This window comes from Danio rerio, chromosome 21, assembly GCF_049306965.1.
Source record: "Danio rerio strain Tuebingen ecotype United States chromosome 21, GRCz12tu, whole genome shotgun sequence".
Classification (NCBI taxonomy): domain Eukaryota; kingdom Metazoa; phylum Chordata; class Actinopteri; order Cypriniformes; family Danionidae; genus Danio; species Danio rerio.
In genome coordinates, this window is record NC_133196.1 from 23,515,416 (window position 1) to 23,537,090 (window position 21,675).

A 21,675-nucleotide genomic window follows, 5' to 3' on the forward strand; every position below is an offset into this window, starting at 1 on the left:
TATGAACAACTTTGTTTTCATTAATGTTAACACAGACTAATCAATTTTGTAATAAATGTTCTGTTCATTGTTTTGTTCATGTTAGTAAATGCATTGACTAGCAATAACTTATTGTGAAGAGTTATCGAAAATCATTTATTAGTAAATATATTTAATCATTATTGTAATCATTGTCTTCATAATATCACAATATCGTAATACTTCATACTGTATAAAAGTATATACTCAAGCTTAATGCAGAAAAATATGATATAGCTGTTGTAACTATTAATTATTATTATTTCATTAATATTGGTATTGATTATTAATATTCCTGAGGCCTCTTTCAGTAAGGAGGTTAAACCAACTCGGAGTTTAAACTTGAACTCTGAGTTAACTTAAAGAGATTACAAACTTCAGAGTTTTCGGTTTCAGAACAGCTGATCTGAGTTAGGTCACTCAAGTCTGTGTAGACTAATTCAAAGTTAAGCGCACACACCATGACTATAAAAAGGCATTATCATTGGAGCACAGATATTACAAGTTACCATGGCAACATCTAAAAAAGGGATCAGCATTTTTTTCTCCAGCTAAACTTTTAAGTTATAGCAAATATGACCAGATTTTTTTGTTAAAGTAACACCGCCGCATCAGCGAAACAAAGACAGTTAGCATGGTAAAACACAGCTGCTTTAGTTAATGCACACGCTTCCATTTAAAGTATTTACATATTTAAGTGATAAAATAAGCAATGTAATTTGTGACGTTTATTGACTTTGAAAAAGTGGGGATTTGGCCGTAATTTTGAAGTTATTTTAGATGTAATTGCATTAAATTACATAAAATAGGCTAATGCATATGTTCTACAACCAATTTGACAAAACAAGAATGCATACAACCTCATCTCAATGTTCAGTGGAAATGTTTAAGGTTTCCACTTTTACACACGTTGATCAGTTTAAGATAAAATTTAATAGATTTAAAAGTGCACTTGTGAGTCTGCCTTTTTTATTGATCAAGTGGTGGAGGTTGATATGAAAGTTAGAATGTAAACAGTACTAAAAAATAGTTTGTAGAACAAGTAATAATACTATTAATCTAGTTAGAGTACATGTCCCTGTCAAAGGTCAGTGAATTTAAGCTAATTATTAATTTTTTGCAGTAATATTAAAGGTAAAACTTAAAACTATGGTATTGAATCTAAATGTAATTTTCCCAAAAAAGGACAAGCCATTCTTGTGACTTTGTTCTTTGTGTGACAAATACAAGCAATGAATGGCTAAGGCTAAGCTTTGTCTTTAAAAAGGGGGAGGAAACCAACCGAAACTCAGAGAGTTTAGAGAATAAAACCTGCTCCTGACCAGGTTAGGTTCACAGAGTTATCTTGACAAGTGACTTTTAGCTAAAGTTACCTCTCTTTCAGAAACGGGCTTGACTTACCCTGCTTTCTCGAGTTAGACAAACCTGCCATTTTGAAACAGAAAACACAGAGTTTCTGGCATTTCAGGGTTAAGATACTCTGCGTTTTCACCTAACCTCCTTTCTGAAATGAGGTCCTGATTTACTGATAACACAATTTTAAACCCAAGGATTTCAATACAAGCACATAGAGTTTTTATTGTTATTGTTGTTGTCTGACAAACCAATTTTTCTGTTAATACAGTATTTTTAAACCTAATTTCAGCATGAATCATCATGTTTGACTTGAAACTTTTAAACTTTTCTGTTCTAAACATGTGATTTGAGCTCTCAGGTTGTTGTCCATTATTGTTATTATGATTATGATTATCATTGTGATACTGTTGGTGCAGAAATTGCACAGTTTGAACTTGAATCATGTACAATTGAAATATCGATTCATAAACTCTACATTGCAGAATGAGTCATTGATTTTGTCATTTTAGTTTATTTTATTCTCCTTTTTAAAACACATAATTTAGTCAGTTTGGTTCAGCACCACTGAATTATGAGTTTTCACTGAGGGTAAAGTGCTCTCTAAGTAAGATGATTGATGAAGATGATGTGCGAATGATGGGCAATGAAAATGCTGAGGGCGTCTTGTGAGATGGAGCCGGACAGGGTCATAACTCTTGCCTGTTTTCGCTGTCGTGTTTTTGGCTGAGGCAGGCTGGCAGGTGTCATCACTCGACAGGTAGAACCAGCATCTGCCGCGTGCGCTATTGTGGTGATTTTGTAGTTGTAATGCATGTGCGCAGCAGACCCTATCAGACATGGGAAGATTAAAAAAAACTCATTTTCACACGCAGCTCTGGTGAACGAAGCCTCTTGAAATTGCATCACGGGATGAACGGGGAATTAAGATATGCTAATGATAGTCAGAGGTTCGGTAAGATTGCGTCTCCAATCAAAAATGGAGCTGCAGCCCTTCTGTACAAATCTTTTTGTTGAAGTGTCAAGTCCTTGAAGTGCTTCGGTTGCACTGACTGGGTAATATTTATTCAAGCATGTTTGAAGCTGACGAATGTTTTTTAAAGAACGCTTGTGTTTGCAGATGTAGCGTATATTTAGCTGTGGGGATGTATGGAAAATGCAGGGTTGCTGTTGGTCAAAAAACCTGTGATTTTCTTTGATAGCTTTTTATCTCTTGTTGTGTTTTTTCTTGTGTGTCGAAGAACAATTTCACTTTTTTTTTTTTTTTTTAAATCTTTGTCTCGCTCTACCCCCTCCTCTTTCTCTTGCTTTCTTCTTCTGGCCCTACTTTTGTGTTTTATGGTCGATCTTGCTCCAATAATTGCCTCTATTCACTGGCTTCTTTTATTCCTCAGATGGTTTGGAAATGATTGTAGGGCTGTAGGAGAGAGAGATCATGGGAGTGATGTAAGGATATGATTGACTCACCAGGCCAGTGCTGTAACAGTGACGGAAATGAGAGAGAGGAGATTACGCTGCAGCAGAGGAAGCTTTGCCCCAGGTTTTCTCCATGCCAAAATGATCATTTCAGCCCAGAAATCATTTATCTACATAAGACACTCTGGGATAAAAGTTGATACCCTTGAACTGTAATTTCCTTTTTAGATTTATGGCCATACACAGATGAAACACATCCTCAAAATAGCGAGTGTTTGTGCTGCAGAACAAGTAAAGTGTGTGACTTGTTTTGGAGGGAAGTAGCGTTATAATATCTAATATTTTCAAATCAGTTAGGTTCAGTTTTTATGCATGTAAGGGATATTGATTGCAAAATTCACTTGTAGTGTATGTAAAACCACCCTATAAAGGTTCAAATATTAAAAATATATACAAATATACAAAAAGACTCATTTACATACTATAACTAAAGTGATGTCATTTTGAAACAAGTGGAACAATTATTATTTGACAAAGCAAAGTTTGTACATCAAAACCATGAAAGTTTTATTTTAGCAAAAGGTCTGAAAAACAGGTTGTATAGACTCTGCCCTCTTCCATAAAGTGGCTAGGGAGTAGCTTGGTCATTGCATTAACCCTTGTGCACTGTTCAGATTTTCAATCATTTTGTTATGTACAGGATTAAAACTATTACTAAATTAAACTGCTGTAAAATGCATCAGATTTTTTTTTGCAATTTGTTTTGCATAAATCTGTTAATCAATCTTAGCCCTGATCAAAACTATTAAATGATTTAAAAATTACATGATTTTAATTGCCAAGTTCACAAATGATGTAACTGATTTGGTGAAAAAGCACACAAAATGACGTATTTTCAATATAAAATGTACTTGTGGACTGGATTTTTTTCCCTTTAATCACAGTCTTGGATATAAAATTTTAATTTAAATTTCTCCCTAATTTACTGTTGGTGGCTGTTTTTGCCCCGTTGACTTCTAATATAATCACATTTTGTGATGGCAAAACCGTGACACCATATAATCATGCAGTTTTGATTGTTGGTGGTATTCCCTGTTGGGAAGAGATACATTTTGTAATTTTTAGTGTTGATTATCAGTTGGCACCATTACCCTTTTGACCCTGTGCAAAAAAGCTTAGTTACTGGACTTTGTATGAAATAAATCATTGTATTGTTGAGTTTTTAAAAAATGCAAAGCATTTTGTCAAAATAAAAGAATTGTCACCAAAAATCATTCTGCTAGCTGAAACAAAAGCAGAAAAGTTATTGCCAAATTAAGACTCAAAATCAACCCAGAGTGAATGAAAACATACCTAACAGTACATACAGTTTAAAAGAGTTTCTCAGTATTTGTACCTAAGCGATCCTTCTTTCTTAGATTATTTTGTGACATCATCAACCGCCAAAGTTTAGCTCTAAAACTAAAAGGCTGATAGATCTGAGGATGCTTGAGAGAACCACACTTTAAACACTTAAAGCGTGTTTATTTGCTAAAATTCATATTAAAATCTGTTTTCTTTGTATTGTGCGAAGTATCTTTGTAAGGCTTCTGCGCATGTCATATACAGTTGAAGTCAAAATTATTAGCCCCCCTTTGAATTTATTTTTCTTTTTTTAATATTTCCCAAATGATGTTTAACAGAGCAAAAAAAAAATTACAGTATATGTCTGATAATATTTTTTTCTTCTGGAGAATAAAAGATTTCTCTAGAATAAAAGCAGCTTTTAATTTTTTAATAAACATTTTAAAGTCAAAATTATTAGCCCCTTTAAGCTATACTTTTATGATAGTCTACAGAACAAACCATCATTATACAATAACTTGCCTAATTACCCTAACCTCCATAGTTACCCTAATTAACCTTGTTAAGCTTTTAAATGTCACTTTAAGCCATATAGAAGCGTCTTGAAAAATATTTAGTAAAATATTATTTACTGTCATCATGGTAAAGATAAAATAAATTAGTTAATATAATTGAGTTAATAAAACTATTATGTTTAGAAATGTGTTGAAAAAATCTCTCCGTTAAACGGAAAAAAATAATGGGGGCTAATAATTCAGGGGGGCTAATTCTGACTTCAACTGTATATGAAAAAGGAATGTATCAATAAATCATTGTATGAACGCTGTAATGTTTCAATCATTTTCCTTTAAAATGCGTGAAGGTCATGTGACCATCAGGAGGAATGTGGCATCTCATTTCTCACAGGATGAATTCTGTGTTCTTCCAAGGGAACTTGGCATTAGAATGCAAATCCATTCTCTGCTTTTTTTGAAATTGAGAAACAGCCATGAAAAGACCTATTTTGACTTCTTCATCTCAACAGTTACTATAGAGCATTGTATAATAAATGATATGTAGGATATTATGAGCTGAAACTTCACAGATGCATTCTGGGGATACCTGAGGCATATTACATCTTGTGAAAATTAATATAATAGGACCCAATTTAAGGGCAAGTGCAGCTGAAAACATTACCATTCTCAATACTGAAAGCATGCCACACATTGTAGATGTTAGGCGTGATGCTATTGTTCTGGATTAGAAAGAGAGTGTGTCATGCTCATCACTGATGCCTTGATTTATTTAAAAAGCTCTCAGTGCATTAGTCAAGCTTATTATTTGTAGTGGGCAGAAATACCATCATTTGGCTGTTGTCTTGAGTAGCGGTGGATTTCTTTGCCCTTGAACTCACAGGTGCAGCCGACCTAAATCCACTGCAGTCATGGCAATCAGTGTGAGTCTTGTTATTTTCAATTTTTGCTGTGCATAAGGATAAAAAGGACAGCTGTTGAGACTATTTTTGGTAAAAAAAAAAAAAAAAAAAGGTTATCATTGGAAATTAATTATTGACTTTTCCTGTGGTTTAATTCTTTTGTGAATACACTTAACTCAACTTTGAGTGATACAGCCTTTCAGATTCTGAGTCAGAGGACCACAGAGAACTCTAAAAGGGTGCTGGAAGGTCCATAGAACTATTACTGATAAAGGAAATTACGTCTTTAATATTTTAGTATCATTTATGATTATACTATGAACATTGATATTAAATACTTAAAAAGCAGGTAATGTTTTGAAAAAAAAATAGTAATAATAGTACATATTTTGTTAAATGTACGAACATTTTCTTCATCTTTAAAGGGCACCTGGATTATTTCTTTTTTTAGATTTAAGATAAGTCTTTTGTGTCTCCAGAATATGTATGTAAAGTTTAAGTTCAAAACACCCATCAGATTTTTTATTATACCTTTTATAAGACTCTCTTTTATACCTTTTTGCACAAGGTGGCGGTGTTGATGTACTGCACCTTTAAGGCTATTCCTCCCCTTCCCACTGTTTCTACGTGCCTTTCTGCGTGCCTTAAAGCAGCATAATCTAGAGGTTTTTGCCTTTTATGTAAGCCACTTTTGATACCAATTGATCAACTAGAAGTCAAGTTATCATTTTTTGTTCCTAAAACTTGGATAGGTGACAGGACTTTTGTCAGGTAGTTTATTATACAACATTTACATTTTATCGTAGTATACACGGATATTTGTTTATATTTAGTAAGTGTCTATAAATTTACATTCTATTACATTAACATTTATTTAGCCAATGCTTCTTAATATTAGTGTTAGCAAATTATCAAAAGAAGTGCTATTAATACAAAATTTCAGGCATTGTTAGGAAAAAAAAATAACAGCTAGAATATGAAGAATACTACCATATAAAGTTTTTTTTTTTTTTTTACTTGAACTTTTTTAAAGATTTGGTCTACAGCAGGGGTGGCCAACCCTGTTCCTGGCGAGCCACCTTCCTGCAGATTTCAGTTGCAACCCATATCAAACACACCTGCCTGTAATTATCACGTAGTGTTCAGATCCTAATTAATTGGTTCAGGTGTGTTTGATATGGGTAGCAACTGAAATCTGCAGGAAGGTGGCTGTCCAGGAACAGGGTTGGCCACCCCTGGTCTAGAGTGTGTTTAAAAGGTGTGGTTGGGTTCATTAGATGCAAAGCAATGTGTGCTCATGCTTCATTTGTTAAAAAAAAAAAAAAAAAAAATCATGTGAGTGTTTACAGCAGTTTGACTGATAAATACCCATTTATAGCTTGATATTTTAATGGTGCCAAACAGCATTTCCTGTTGTTTACATCCTTGCTAAATCATACCGTTAACGCTAGAAACTGTGCATGTAATAGATAAATATTAACAAATAAAATACTTACAGGTTGTGGTTCACAATCAACAGCTTCGTCTAATATGGTTCAAGCTGCTCCTTCTTTGAGGAGTTTTTAGCCAAATCCAGCACTGGACTGGGAGAGATTCTGGAAGCTGTCTTTGGTCAAATGCTAGCTATATATTTTTATAATTGTCTGGAAGGTAATTATAATTAAACTGTAACTACTTCTCTCTTTGTTTTGTTTCCTTTGGAAGCCCAAATACTGAAACAGAACAAGCTCTGTGGAAATAGCACCGTTTGGCCGCATTTTAGTTTTCTCTGCTATAACATTACAGTGCCTCTGGCCGCGCCCCTTCGCTGCACAGGGTGTATGCATATGGTGAATGTGCGTAACCTGAAGGGTTTGTGATCTCACTAACCCGGATGTAAATTTTTGTAGTCCCCAAACTTCATTCGCTGTAGGCTTTGCTAAGCTAACTCTGTAAAAGCCAATGTCTTCCTTTGTATTGTATTTTGAGTGTATTATATTTTTAGATATTGTCTATGTTCACACAGCTACATTACACATGAACCAAAGCTTAAAATATGTGAATATAAATATATATAAGTAGTAGACCATCCCTTTAACAGAGCAAGAAAGCATTCTATTAATCAAGAGCAAATATCAAAGCATCTAAAAAAAGTTTCAAAAAAATTATCCTTATATAATAATTATAAGACAATTGTTTTGAACAGTCCGATAATTTTAGAATGAATTCAAAGTGTCAAAACATTTAAAATTACATTAATATTTAACAATATGACTATATTTATGATAACCAAATGACAGCCCACTTATTTTTTAGGAGCCTGCATCTTAAAATCTCTCCCTGATATAGCCTGTATGCCTATAAACAAGTCTTCTACTAGTTTTATAGTAGCACAATTACTTAAGTTTTAAGTAACACTTTAGCATCTCATAAAGCTGCTTATGGTTTTCTGTAATGTTCAGGCCACACTGAGACATCCAGGTGTTTGAAGACGCCACATGCTGCATCTGACAACGCCAAGAGATGGCAAATGCTGCCAAATAGGAACGAATGTATTTTTAATGGGCTAATGTAAGAGCTTGCTTTTTTATTTTTCCAATTTGCCAGCAAAAGCGGAGATCGGTAATGTGGAGTATGATTGTGAACGACTTTAGTCTCATGCATGGCAAAATTGATTTGCAGGTATTAAATCTTAATCAGAGCAGTAGAGAGGAAGCCATGAATAAATAAAGCGCTGGAGGCTCGCTGAGGCTGCGGGCAGTGACCTTTCCATTTATCCACGGCACGTCAAGGTCTCTCCGTTTCTTTCTCTCCCACAAATCTACCAACTTTTCAAAATGCTATTTGAATTCAGCAAACATCCTCTTGCTCAGGAACACACTTGCTGATGGGGAATCTGCATAGTGACTATTTCACTGACAGTCAAGCATCCCTTTTCACAGCTCTAATGGCAGCTCTTTGATAATGAGCCGCTTTGAGAGATAGTTTGCTTATTTTGCGCTTGTGTGTGCATGTGTGAAATCCACAGAGACGGCTTGATTCTTATCATTGAGCTGTGATCAGACGGTCTGTTTTACACCAAATGACATGATGAGGACCAGAGAGAATTCCTGTTTGTTCATGGATCATATGTCTTTATGAATGATACTGTATGCCAAGCGACAGGGCAGCGGAGCAGCCCGAGGGGTGACTCACTGGTTTCGTGTCCACTCAATTTAGGCTCTTATTAAATTGGCTTTGTCTCATGAAGTCAAATCGATTAGCCGCGGTTAGCGCATCTGATTTGCAGTCGTCGCCAAGCTTGAATGGTGTGTCTGCATGCAGGTTAGCGTTTAGTTACTCGGATTTAAGTCTCAGAAGGGTGACTGTTCACCTTGAGTCTATTCTTATTGCATCCAATGTGCCTTAAAGCAATAGTTCGGCCCAAAAAAGAAAATTACCCCATAATTTACTCACCCTTCAGCTACCCTCTGTGTTTAGGGCTTTTTTTCTGTCAGACAAACCCAGTCGAAGTTATTCAAAATTTTATCCTGGCTCTGGTATTATGGTGTTGAATAGTGGCTTTTTATTTTGAAGCTTCCGAAAGCGCATAAATCTGTCCTCAAACTAACCCACACTTTGCAGGGTGTCAATGCTTGTCTTATAAAGCATATTGATGTGTTTTTGTAACAAAGTTATTTCAAATGTTTCATTTATAAACTCCAATCACAGATTTATGACGTATAATGTTAAATACATTCGTTGTGGAATATACGAGTCTCATAAGAACCACAGTTTGTTTACCACAGAAGACAAACATGAAAACTAGTTAGCTTAGCGTAACTGTATAAAATTGTACACGCGTCTTCTCAACGTTGCGTGATATGTCATATGTCATACATCGTAGTCGTCTGTCATCCCTGTTTAAAAAAAAACAGCATATGGGGGTAAAGTATGGTGATGCTGATGTGCTGGTTTTGCTGGTTTCAATGTCAAGACCAGCATTGAGACCGGCAAGACCACCATGCTGTTTTATTTACATTTTATTTACATGATTCACCTAACTGTAGTCGATACAATTCACGATTTCAAGAGTTCGCACTTAGATCATGCTTGAAAATAATAGCAGGTTTGGCATGCTGTCCCAGTAGAGAACCCTGAGCTTGGAGATAATTGAGCCCAGGGCTCCCATCTGGTCAATGAGCATGTAAGGGGAGTACGAGATTCTTAAGAGCTTCCCCTGGTAAAGGAGGAAAGGGGGAGAAGGGGTGGATGGGGGGTTTCTTCAAAAAAATGAAGATAAGGGAGTAGTTTTAGCCAGCCTACTTATAGTGAGTTTGGTTTAATCTGATTGGCCAACTAATGATTATAGATGAGAGACCAGCTGCGATCAATCATATCACATGCTTCTCTTAAAATTAGTTTGTGAAACTTCACTTAGGCACAATTTTTTTTTTAATTATTAGAAGCAAATTTAAAGAGCCCTTACCTTTTTTTCTTAAATGCTTGAAATTTGTTTTGCAAAATAATATATTTTGTGCCATAACCAAATTGCTATTTTTAAAACAAATTAATTCCAAAATAAATAGTAATAGTACAAACTAAAGAAGACTCTTTTATTTAAACACACTAAAACTGTGACTGTGCTGGGATTTGACATTTTTCAAAAGAAAGATCAGTATCTCTCTGTTTTCTGACATAAGCTGAGGTCTTTGCACATTTACAATGTCCCCTGCTGAAAAAAACTGTTTTACTGGGGACTGAGATGACTGGTGTGGAGAGGTAAGCCTTTCCTAATCCAAAAAAAAAAGACAGCGGTAAAAAAAAAAAAAAAGATCTAATTATATAGTAGGGCAAAGACAGGAGTTGAACATGATTATGAAGGTGAATAATTAACATTGCTTGTATAATTAATTAGTATAAGTATCAGTGTGATACACTTAAGAAGAGATAATCATGTTTAATATTTAATAATAATAATCAAATTATTAAAATATGCATACACTAATTTGAAAAGGCGTGAGTAATAATAATTTATTACCTGTTTCTGTAACAGAACAACTTTCTCTGTCAGTCTGAAAAACATCTTCACACTTTCATTATGAAAGCACTGATGCACCGTGTGATCTCAGTAGCACTCGTCGGATCAAGCGGATCTGCAAATCATCTGGTCTGCTTGGTTTATGTGCATCATACTCGTTCTTCTGCAAGTAAATGTGTTTTCACAGTATTTACACACAGTTTGTGTTTGTCTGGCGCACTTTACCGCTGTCATTTTACTCCGCCACACCACCTCTTGCTTGCCACTGATGTACAGGTAAATCAAGTTTGCGACTATAAACCCTTTGTTCAAAAATATATCGCGATTTGCTCAAGATTTCTACTGGTATGAATCGTCATATATTTTAATCCATTTTCAACAAGCTCACGGTAAATCTTTAAATCCCTAATTTTAAAAATTTCTGTTACAAAAACACATCGATCCACATCATAAGACGTGTAAAAAAAGCCCTGGCGATATATGAGTTTTTAAATTTGTGCGCTTTTGGAAGTTTCAGAACAAAAGCCACCATCCAACACCATTAAACTATACCACTCGGAAAAGCCAGGATCAAATTTAAAACTACTCTGACTGTTTTCATCTGACAGAAAAAAATACACAGAGGATGGCTTGAGGGTGAGTAATTAATGTGGTCATTTTCATTTTTGGATAAACTCTTCCTTTAACAACATGGTTGTTTCCTTGACTGCACGAAAAGAAGCAAAGGCCTGCATAAATTCACAATGCTGTCCTGTCAAATGATTTGCATAACTAGGATGAGGTGTAAATGTAAACAGCGTTGGGTTTTAGCACTTCATCCCCATCGTGGTTGACGTTCCCGACGGCCCACTCTAAATAGCCAATATGTGTTGACGGCAAGCCAGTCGGATGGAGATCTCCCTCTGTGTGGAGGAGACCCTCACCTACACAGTCAATTAAAACATCACTGCACTGAAACACTGTTCACGAGTTGCTTTTCATGCTGTAAGACACTGAAGATCTGCAGTGCCTTCTGTAGTCACCGGAATTTTTTTCCCATTCCTTTTTTCACATAAGGATTTTATTAAAGTCTTTATTATAGAGATGTAAGCTATGAGCCAAATGAAGCAGCTATGAAGAGAATCACAAATTACAAACTTTGAAGCAAAGAAGTATATTAAAATAAGAGACAATAATAAAGGTACAATACTGTGAATGGCTTTAAAAGGATAGTTCACCCAAAAGTGAAAACTATCTCACCATTTACTCCATTAAACCTTTATGAGTTTCTTCTTCTGTTCAACACAAAAGAGGACATTTTGAAGAATGCTGGTTGATACTACGCAATGACTTCCATAGGATGGAATTCAATGGGTGCCAACAACCAGCATTCTCTAAAATAACTTGTTGTGTTCAATAGATAAAAAAGAAACTCAGGTTTGAACAAGTGTATACCTATTTGAAATAATATTTTAGTGGACTAACCTTTAAATTTGGTAAAGAATTTCCATCCCATAAAGAATTACAAATAGCAGCCAAATTAAAAACCATTGACAATTATAAAACTATTAATTTAATTTATTAATTTTATAAACAATATATTTCAAGTTTATTGAAAAAAATACACACAGTATGTGACCATAGCGAGATTGATTAATTATTTGTGGTGCTTCTTCGGGGTGGCTAGTGCTAAATACATTTTTGTTTACAACTCAAGTTGTGAAATTTACTGCAAAGTATCCTGGGAAATGTTTTTTCTACAAAAATTACACTGAGCAATTGTTTTAAGTTGAGTCAACACATACAGATTTGGTTAAATCCGGCAGCTAGCTCTCTGCAACTCTCACATGGTCGCCCACTGAAGCTAAGCAGGGCTGCGCCCAGTCAGTACCTGGATGGGAGACCACATGGGAAAGCTAGGTTGCTGCCAGAAGTGGTGTTAGTGAGGCCAGCAGGGGGCGCCCAACCTGCGGTCTGTGTGGGTCCTAATGCCCCAGTATAGTGACGGGGACGCTATACTGCTCAGTGAGCGCCGTCTTTCGGATGAGACGTTAAACAGAGGTTTCGACTCTCTGTGGTCGTTAAAAATCCCAGGATGTCCTTCGAAAAGAGTAGGGGTTTAACCCCGGCATCCTGGCCAAATCTGCCCACTGGCCTTTGTCCATCATGGCCTCCTAACCATCCCCATATTCCAATTGGCTTCATCACTGTCTCCTCTCCACCAATCAGCTGGTGTGTGGTGTGCGGTCTGGCGCAAAATGGCTGCCGTCGCGTCATCCAGGTGGATGCTGCACACTTGTGGTGGATGATGAGATCCCCCCGTTGTGTGTAAAGCGCTTTGGGTGCCCAGAAAAGCGCTATATAAATGTAAGGAATTATTATTATTATTATTATTATTATTAAATAAAATCATACAATTGACTAACTTTTGTTAAACAATAGTATACATCTTGAGCATCCCAAAATTATTGTGTAAAGCACAATACATTTGATTTTAACTGAATTGAATTGAATGGAAAAAACATCTTTCAGATCTGAAAAGTCATAATATAATGTCATAAAATAATGTCCCAACCCAAATCGCTTAGATTCAGTGGTGTAAAGTAACAAATCACAAATACTCAAATTACTGTAAGTAGTTTTTCTCAGGAATTGTAATTCATTAAGTAGTTTTTTAAGGTGTGTACTTTCCCTTGAGCAGTATTAGTTCTTTTACTCCATTGTTTTCCTTCAGCCTTCAGTCACTATTTTTTTCTTGCAGTCTTGCAACTCCAGTCCAATCGAATTTTAATGATAATTTTATTATTATTATTATAACTTTTTATTTTACCAGGAAAGACATGTTGACAATAAATATCTATTTTACAATTTTGTATTCTAATGAACAATTTCAAGACATGTTTGAAAAATGTTCAAGAAGATGTCCAAAATCTTTAAACTACACGCAATCACTCAGAGACTGCATGTCACTGATAAGATGATGGATGCCTACTGTATGTTGACTAAAATCATCAAATGGCCTTAAACAATCATTAAATGCACTACAGAATGTTACGTTTACACACACATATATGCATAAACTGCATGTACTGTAAACTCATCAACCTTTCACAGTGTAATACTCACTCTTGAGCACTTTTAAAATTATTACTTTTTACTCATACATTGAGTAATATTTACAACAGATACTTTTACTCTACTTGCACTTCATTTTTGGGCAGTTCAACAGTTCACACTTTGCTGTTGATTAATTATAAGCTACTTTGGCATGCTGTCCCGGGAGAGAGCCTTGAGCTCATAAGATCCACGAGCCCGGGGCTCCCTCCCGTTGCAAGGTGAGAGGGGAGTTTGAGCTCAGATAGATCTCGTCTAACCCGGGGGAAACTCATGTGAGCACAGGGAGAAAGTGCAAACTCTGCACAGAAATGTCTGCTGGTTTGGTAAAGGCTGAAATTAGAGATGTTCTTGCTGTGAAGCAACAGTGCTAAGCACTGGTCCGCCGTGTCACCCATCTAGGAGAAGGAGTAGGGGTGGAAGTGGGGAATCTTCAAAACAAAGATATTGGTGGTACTTAACCCAGGGTATTTGTAGTAGCTTAGGAATCGTCTGATTGGTGCATTGAGAATTGGATAATGTGGATCCAGCTGTTAGCAATCATAAGCACGTAATCCTCTCAAAATAAGTTTATAAATAAACTTCACGTAGTGTTACTCTTACTTAAGTATGATTTTTCAGTAGTCTTTCCACCACTGAGTAGATTAAACATAAAACAATTAAGTTGTCCCAAAAAAAACTCAAGAATTGTGTTGATTCAGCCAATTTGGCGGCATACCCTTGCAGTTTATTTTTATTTCAATTTCTATATTGACAATGCTTTCTAACAAAAAATTTCTGTCCTTTTTCCTCCAACTCTCCTGAATTCCCTCTACCCTTCTTTTTCCTTCCCTCAACGATATCCTCTCATGTTCATTGCTCTGTCATTCTCCACTTCTTCAAACTCTCCTGCACGGTCATTTTCCTCTCGGCTTTGCAGGTCTCTATCTGGCCGTATCGTGGGTGGAGTGTGGTGGTTCTTCACCCTCATCATCATCTCCTCCTACACTGCAAACCTGGCAGCTTTCCTGACTGTGGAGAGGATGGTGTCGCCCATCGAAAGTGCTGAGGATCTGGCCAAGCAGACAGACATCGCGTACGGCACTCTTGACTCAGGCTCCACCAAAGAGTTCTTCAGGGTGAGTGGACAAATGGCATGGCCACTGGTGTTTTGTTAAGGGGGCAAGAGGGAATCACTTCAAAATGAGAAGACTTCAAGTGCTGCATTAGGAGAAAAAAAACTGAAAATTCATTGACTAATATGCTAATTTAGGAAATTTTAGCTTTCATTATTAAGCACACCAGGGGTTTGCCTTCATTTTGAGGTTGTAGTTACTGTGACCACCACAATACATGTCATATTTTTACAAAACTAAAAAATTATGCATAGCAATACTTTATTAGCATTTACTGTTTACTGTTCACTTTTGTGTTCTTCAAGTACTGTTGTAGCCTACATTTGACAATCTGTAATGTAATACATTAATATGTATTAGTCCTTTTACAACCTTGAATCACTAAATAATCCATCTCCACCCTCCCAAAAAAATTGTTAGTAAGTAAAAATGAAGTACATGTTAGCTAAAATAAATCTATATAAAAAGAAAATAAATCAGAAGAAATGTCTCTAGCATCTGTGTTTGAGCCAAACATTACTGCAAGTCTTATGTTAAAAATGTTGTCATTTTTGCATTAAAATGTCTTCAGATGTGTTTATGTTTATTTTAGATAACACAATACAAATGTTTAAACTTCAGAAGAGGTAAGAAATCAATATTTGGTGGAAAAAAACATGATTCACCCAAAATTTTGAATGACCTCATATTTTACTCTTCCTCACGTAGTTATACACCTTTATGATTTTCTTTTATCTGTTGAACACAGAAGAAGATATTTTGAAGTATGCTGCTGGCTTTCATCCATTGACATCCATAGTAGAAAAAAAACACTTATGGAAAGTTAATAGGTGCAGTTGTTCTGTCGATTTGTCCTACCTTGTCAGATTGTCCTATCTCCCATTCAAAACGTAGGCAGCACATTTTGATGACCACCCATCAGATTTTGCTACCAGTGTAGATTTTATTGTGGAGTAGTGTTATATGAAGCTGCATATCGCCCTAACCTACCTGATCCCTAACCCCATCCTCAGAACCATTCAGATACAGTGTTGGTACTTGGTAGCATAATCTGATGGGTAGATTAAAATGTCAAGACACCAGCAATCAACATTTAAAAAAAAATTAAAAATCTTTTTTTTGTGTGTGTTCAACAGAAGAAAAAACTCAAATAGGTTTAAAGCAAGTGAAGGTTGATCAAATGATGAGAGAATTTTCTTTTTTGGGTGAACTCTACCTTTAAGTATTAGATGATGATTATTAATTATTATTATCATGAACAGTGTTGGGGTAACACGTTTTAATGTGCGTTCGATATAATATTACTTTTCCAAAGTAATGAGTAATATAACGGATTACTTTTAAAAATAAGTAATAATATTTCAGCTACTTTAAAAAAAATGTAACGCTGGTTACTTTTTACCTTGCTTTATTGGCTTCTACAAAATATATTGCGGAATAAAAATGTCAGTAAAAATCACACACTAATGAGAGAGCGTACTGCATCAGTTCACCTTCTCCAGGTAAAACGAATAATTCAAATAAACTAAAAGAATTGGTTATTGCTTTTATTGTTGAGGAGATGCAGCCACTGTCTAACGTTACTGTAAATGTGACTACGTTTTGTAAAATAGTAAGTTTTTACACATTTGTTAAGGCCACATGAAGCAATTTAATCAATGGATAAAGCTCAGAGATTTATTTTAATATGGGGATTTTTTTCGTCCTACTGTTCATTTTGTTATTAAACATTTTACATTTTTAGTTTTTGCCTTAAATTATTTTATGTTGGTACTCTTAGGCTTTATTCAATCTTTATCTCAATTGACAGTGAATTTGCTTAACTAATTACACAAAACATTCAAAAGTAGCAAACACACTACATGCTGTCATTAATCTATACAGCATGTATAGCTCTAGGCTCAGAAAGTTGTCAAAAAATCATTTACCTACACACTAGAAAAATGAATTTGTAGGTTCCATAGGTGGATGTTAAATGCAGAGCTTCTCTATGAAAAAGGTGACAAAACACCTGCAAGTTCTGAAAGAGACTAAACCTCAGGCAAATAAGGAAAAGTAATGCAAAAATAACTCAAAGGTCATACAACAAATTTCTTTCCATGAAAAGTAACTAAGTAACCAATGAGTTATTTTCTGGGGGGATTTTTTCAATATTGTATTGCATTAATTTCAACAGTAACTTTCCCCAACACTGATCATGAATAATGAGTAATCTTATCAATGTAGAAATGGCTAACCTATTTGTTTGATATTTTTGATCAATTTAAAGTTTAATATAGAGAAAAATTTAATAAACAGAAACATTTTGTAACATTACAGATGTCACTTTTGATCAGTTTAGTGTGTGATTGCTGAATAAAAGTAGCAAAATAGTCCTACTGACCCCAAACATTCTATAAGAAGTGCATGCGTTGATTTACATATTAATTAATTTATAAATATTAATTATCTTAAGTTCCCAAAAGGCAGATTACCTCTTATCTGCAATTCAAGCACTAACAATTGTGCCCTCTGCTCGCTTCACTGGCACTGTACACCTTTACCCCACCTTTCAGAGGTCGAAGATCGCCGTGTATGAGAAGATGTGGAGCTACATGAAGTCAGCAGAGCCCACAGTGTTCACCAAAACCACTGCAGAGGGAGTCGCACGGGTCAGAAAATCCAAAGGGAAATACGCCTTCCTCCTGGAGTCCACCATGAATGAATACACGGAGCAGCGCAAACCATGTGACACCATGAAAGTCGGAGGAAACCTGGACTCCAAAGGCTACGGGGTGGCGACGCCAAAGGGCTCACAGTTAAGGTGGGTGGAGTAGTATAACAATATGCCACGTGTTGTTATGGTATTCCACCTTCCCTGGCGTGCCTATTTCTATTCTTCTCTTCTTATTTATTTGCTTTTTATTTGCTTTTGTGTGCAGTGTGTTATGCGTCGTGCTATATTTTCTTTTTTTCTTCTCTTTTTGGTTTTAATGTAGCCTTAAGCAGGTAATCTAATGCATGCATGATGATGCCACTGAATTTGTTTGGAAAAATATGTTATGTTTGAATTGTTTAATAATGAACTTGAATGAACAAGCTCTGAATATTCTGCCTGGTCTGACAAATATAAAGTATTTTTCCCCACATAAAACTGGGATGGGAATTGTAATAATCACGCCCAATAACTGAAGCACCATGTTAAAAAAATACTGAAAGGGATGGCAAGCTGGTTTGACTTTTCTTTTTTTGCAGGGTATCAATTCTCAATGTCAACACTTTGACAGACTTTTGACGTTTCAGAGGTGATTTTTGATATGAGGAATTTCTACCAGTAACAATGGCAGTTAGCATTTGGGAACACTTTACTTGGAGGTGTTTATAAGACTTTATGCATGCAAATGACAACTGTTATAAAGTGTCATTCACTCAGTTATTTCATTTTAAATGCAAAAATTACTTTGTTTGGGATTTCTTTTTGACATCTTGACAAAAAATACATCACAACCTGTCTTTTTCTTTGACAACTTGATATTACCAAGATAACATAACTTGTCATAAATCTGTCAAAACATGATTGCCTTTAGGCCATTATATTTGTTTCATTAATCGTTTTCTGATCACTTTTTTCAATTTGTTAATTTTAGTTGAGGTCAAGTAAAATATTAAGGATGCTGTTATAAAATTCATGATTATAATGGTCTCATGACAATCATGTTCATGACAGATTTATGACAGGTTTTGTCTTGATAATGTCAAGTTAATTGTCGTGACGAAGTAAGGTTATGATGTATTTGGTTGTCAACTTGGTATAACAAAGACATCTCAAACAATGTCACCTTTGCATTTATTAAGAATAAAACTGAGCAAATAACACTTAATGCCAGTTCTCATAACCATGCATCTCAAAATCTTAAGCTGTGTCATGTCACAAAGTGGTCATAGCAGTCTTATGTACACCCACTTCAAGTAAAGTGTTACCCCTGAGGTCAAATTGTCATTGTTACTTGTAGAAATTTAATTTCTTATATAAAGAATTAACACTTCAACTAGTAACAATTGCATTTTACTAGTTACATAGTATTTATCAGTATCAAAAATTGTAAGCCTGCTACTAGTATAAACTTACCGTAAGTTAATACCCTGATATCTACAATTGAATTTGAATGTTAATATGTAACTATTGTAAACACAATTCTTGCTAATACCTGATTTCAGAGAGCATGTCATCATTGATATCAAGAACTTACATTTTTACTTCTGGAAATGCAATTCCTGATATCAAAAACTGCAGAAATAGTAGAAATCTTAATACCCAAATTACGAATTAGCATTTCGGCTAGTAAAATATGAAAGGATGATACCGAGAACTCATATCCTGTAAATAAATAAAAGTGGAAACATCTCAGAGAGGAGTCTGTTACAGATGTCAGTAGCTCCAGGATCAGCTGTTTTGTAATGGAGTTATTGTGGTCTGTGTGGCTCTTCTCCTGAGCATCCAGTGGATTAGCGTTTTTTTTCGTAGTGTTGTGATGTCGGACCGGTGCAGGACATTCACTGGGCTTCACATCTACAGCACACAGTGCATTTAATGCTCTTCTTTCTCTTCCCCTCCTCAGCTCAGACGTGTCTCACTACATTCTTTCCCTGTCCCGTTCTTTGTTCCTGTGGGCTGTGTGTTTATCAGTGTTGCATTCAGGATAAACTGCATTCAGGATAAACCTCTCTTGAATCATTCCCATCGTATACTCTTTGACCCTTAACTTAACTGAATTATTAAATAGTGAGATTAAACTTATGCAGTGGAGTCCAAAGGTTTATGGCCACATTAAAAATTCATGTTTAATTTCGATTGCTTGTTTTTGTTATTATTATTATTGTTATTATAATTTTAATAATTATAATTTAAAAGTTAATTTGTTTTAAAACATACAAAAAAATACTTTAAAGATCCTATGAAGGGTTTTGAAATATCCAATTTTATTCTATGTTTGGCATAATCTCAACCGCAACATAAAGAGTGGGTGGGACATAGTTTAGCTTCTCCCCATTTTAAAAACAGTAGAGTTTTGTTTTATCACCGCTCTGCCAGTAAGAGGGGTTGAGCTCAAGTGAATCAAATGAAAAGCAAATGAGAAGCGTCTTGAAGTGGGCAGGGCATGTCAGACACTAGAGAGCATTTGATTATTGGTTATGATGTGATGACAAACAGTAGTGTGAGTTGACTTAAATGTTTTATTTACATCAACTAACACTACAGTTTCTCATCTCATGTTAATTCATTTGGGTGGAAGTGACAAACTACAAGCTTTACATGTTTATAGCAGTTTTATATCTTCTGAATGTGAATTTTGTTTTGTTTTGGTGGACACTGGCTTATAGATATGCTAGAAAGGAATAATACTGATACCAACATCTAAAAATCTTTATTTTAATTTCATGGGACCTCTTATATATAAATTTAGTCAATATTTGATATTAGTATTTGATATTTTTCTCTTTCTATTTATTTCCAGGATTATTGTTTAAAGCTAAATCAATAATATTAATAGACAGTTTAGTGTTCCTTTAAATTTGACATTGAAGTACACAATTTGTTTATTTGGTTATTTAATAAATCTTAAATTTCTAGGATTTATCTTTGGATGAAACTATATATACAGTTGAAGTCAGAATTATTAGCCCCCCTAAATTATTAGCCCCCTCTGTTTATTTTTTTCCTCAGTTTATGTTTAAAGGAGAAATGATTTCTTAAACACATTTCTACACATAATAGTTTTAGTTACTCATTTCTACTAACTGATTTATTTTATCTTTGCCATGATGGCAGTAAATAATATTTGACTAGATATTTTTCAAGACACTTCTATACAGCTTAAAGTGACATTCAAAGGCTTAACTAGGTTAACTAGGCAGAATAGGGTAATTAAGTAAGTTATTGTACAACAATGGTTTGTTCTGTAGACTATCAAAAAAATTGCTTAAAGGGGCTAATAAATTTGTCCTTAAAATGGTATTTAAAAAATTAATAACTGCTTTTATTGTGGCCGAAATAAAACAAATACTTTCTCCAGAAAAAAAAAAACTTATCAGATATACTGTGAAACTTTTCTTGCTCTGTTAAACATTATTTGGGAAATATAAAAAAATATATAGAAAAATAATTCAAAGAGGGGCTAATAGTTATGACTTCAACTGTATTTAACATTTTATTTATTTATTTATTAAATATGTAAAATAATCAATTAAGTAATATTGATTATTAATAAATAATATGGATTATATTATTTAGTATTGAGTAAAAAAAAATTGGTCTGCTTATTTCAATACTTAACATGCTCTTTGTAATATTTTCAAATCATGTGAAATAAAAAAATCACTGCAAATAATAATATTCTGTGATATACAGTGCTCAGCATATATAAGTAAACCCCTCACAAATCTAGCTTTTTAATTCATGTTTTTAATAAGAAGCTATACAATAATATATCTGTGGATATACATTAAATTAGTCAGTACTGAAGCTAAAACTGAAGCTAACAAAATAACTTACCATAACGGTCCAAAAACTTGTACACCCAAAATTATGTTATGGAAAAATATTAAATAACAATTAAAAAAAAGAGGAAAAATTAAGAGAAGCAAAAAAAAAAAAAGAAAAATTTGTTAAAATTTTGTAGGTTGTAATTTTTTTTGCGATATTTTCTTTTAATTTAATTGCATTATCTTTTGATTTCTAAATATGCTTGGTGACTAAAATATTGTTAATATATTTTAATAAATATATCTGTTTAATGAAGATATTTTGTTTAAATGCACTAAAATATATTCACTGAGAAATGGATAACATTTTCCAAAATGGGGTGTACTCAATTATGCTGAGCACTGTATAAATATCTAGATAACAGAGCATTATAATTTGTACTGCTTAATTATAAAATGCT

General features: G+C 34.5%; 1 protein-coding gene across 9 annotated transcripts in view; it reads left to right on the top strand.

Moving 5' to 3' along the window:
• gria4b (glutamate receptor, ionotropic, AMPA 4b) overlaps window positions 1-21,675 on the top strand; it is a 177,795-nt gene that overhangs the window by 149,878 nt on the left and 6,242 nt on the right. For all 9 annotated transcript variants that reach the window (XR_012396477.1, XR_012396478.1, NM_212752.2 and 6 more), the window contains exons 12-13: window positions 14,557-14,755; window positions 17,308-17,555. Coding sequence is in view for 7 of the 9 variants with exons in the window: in NM_212752.2 (NP_997917.2) it covers window positions 14,557-14,755; window positions 17,308-17,555 (447 nt within the window). In the remaining 2 variants the exon portion in view is untranslated. The remainder of the gene's footprint in view (window positions 1-14,556; window positions 14,756-17,307; window positions 17,556-21,675) is intronic.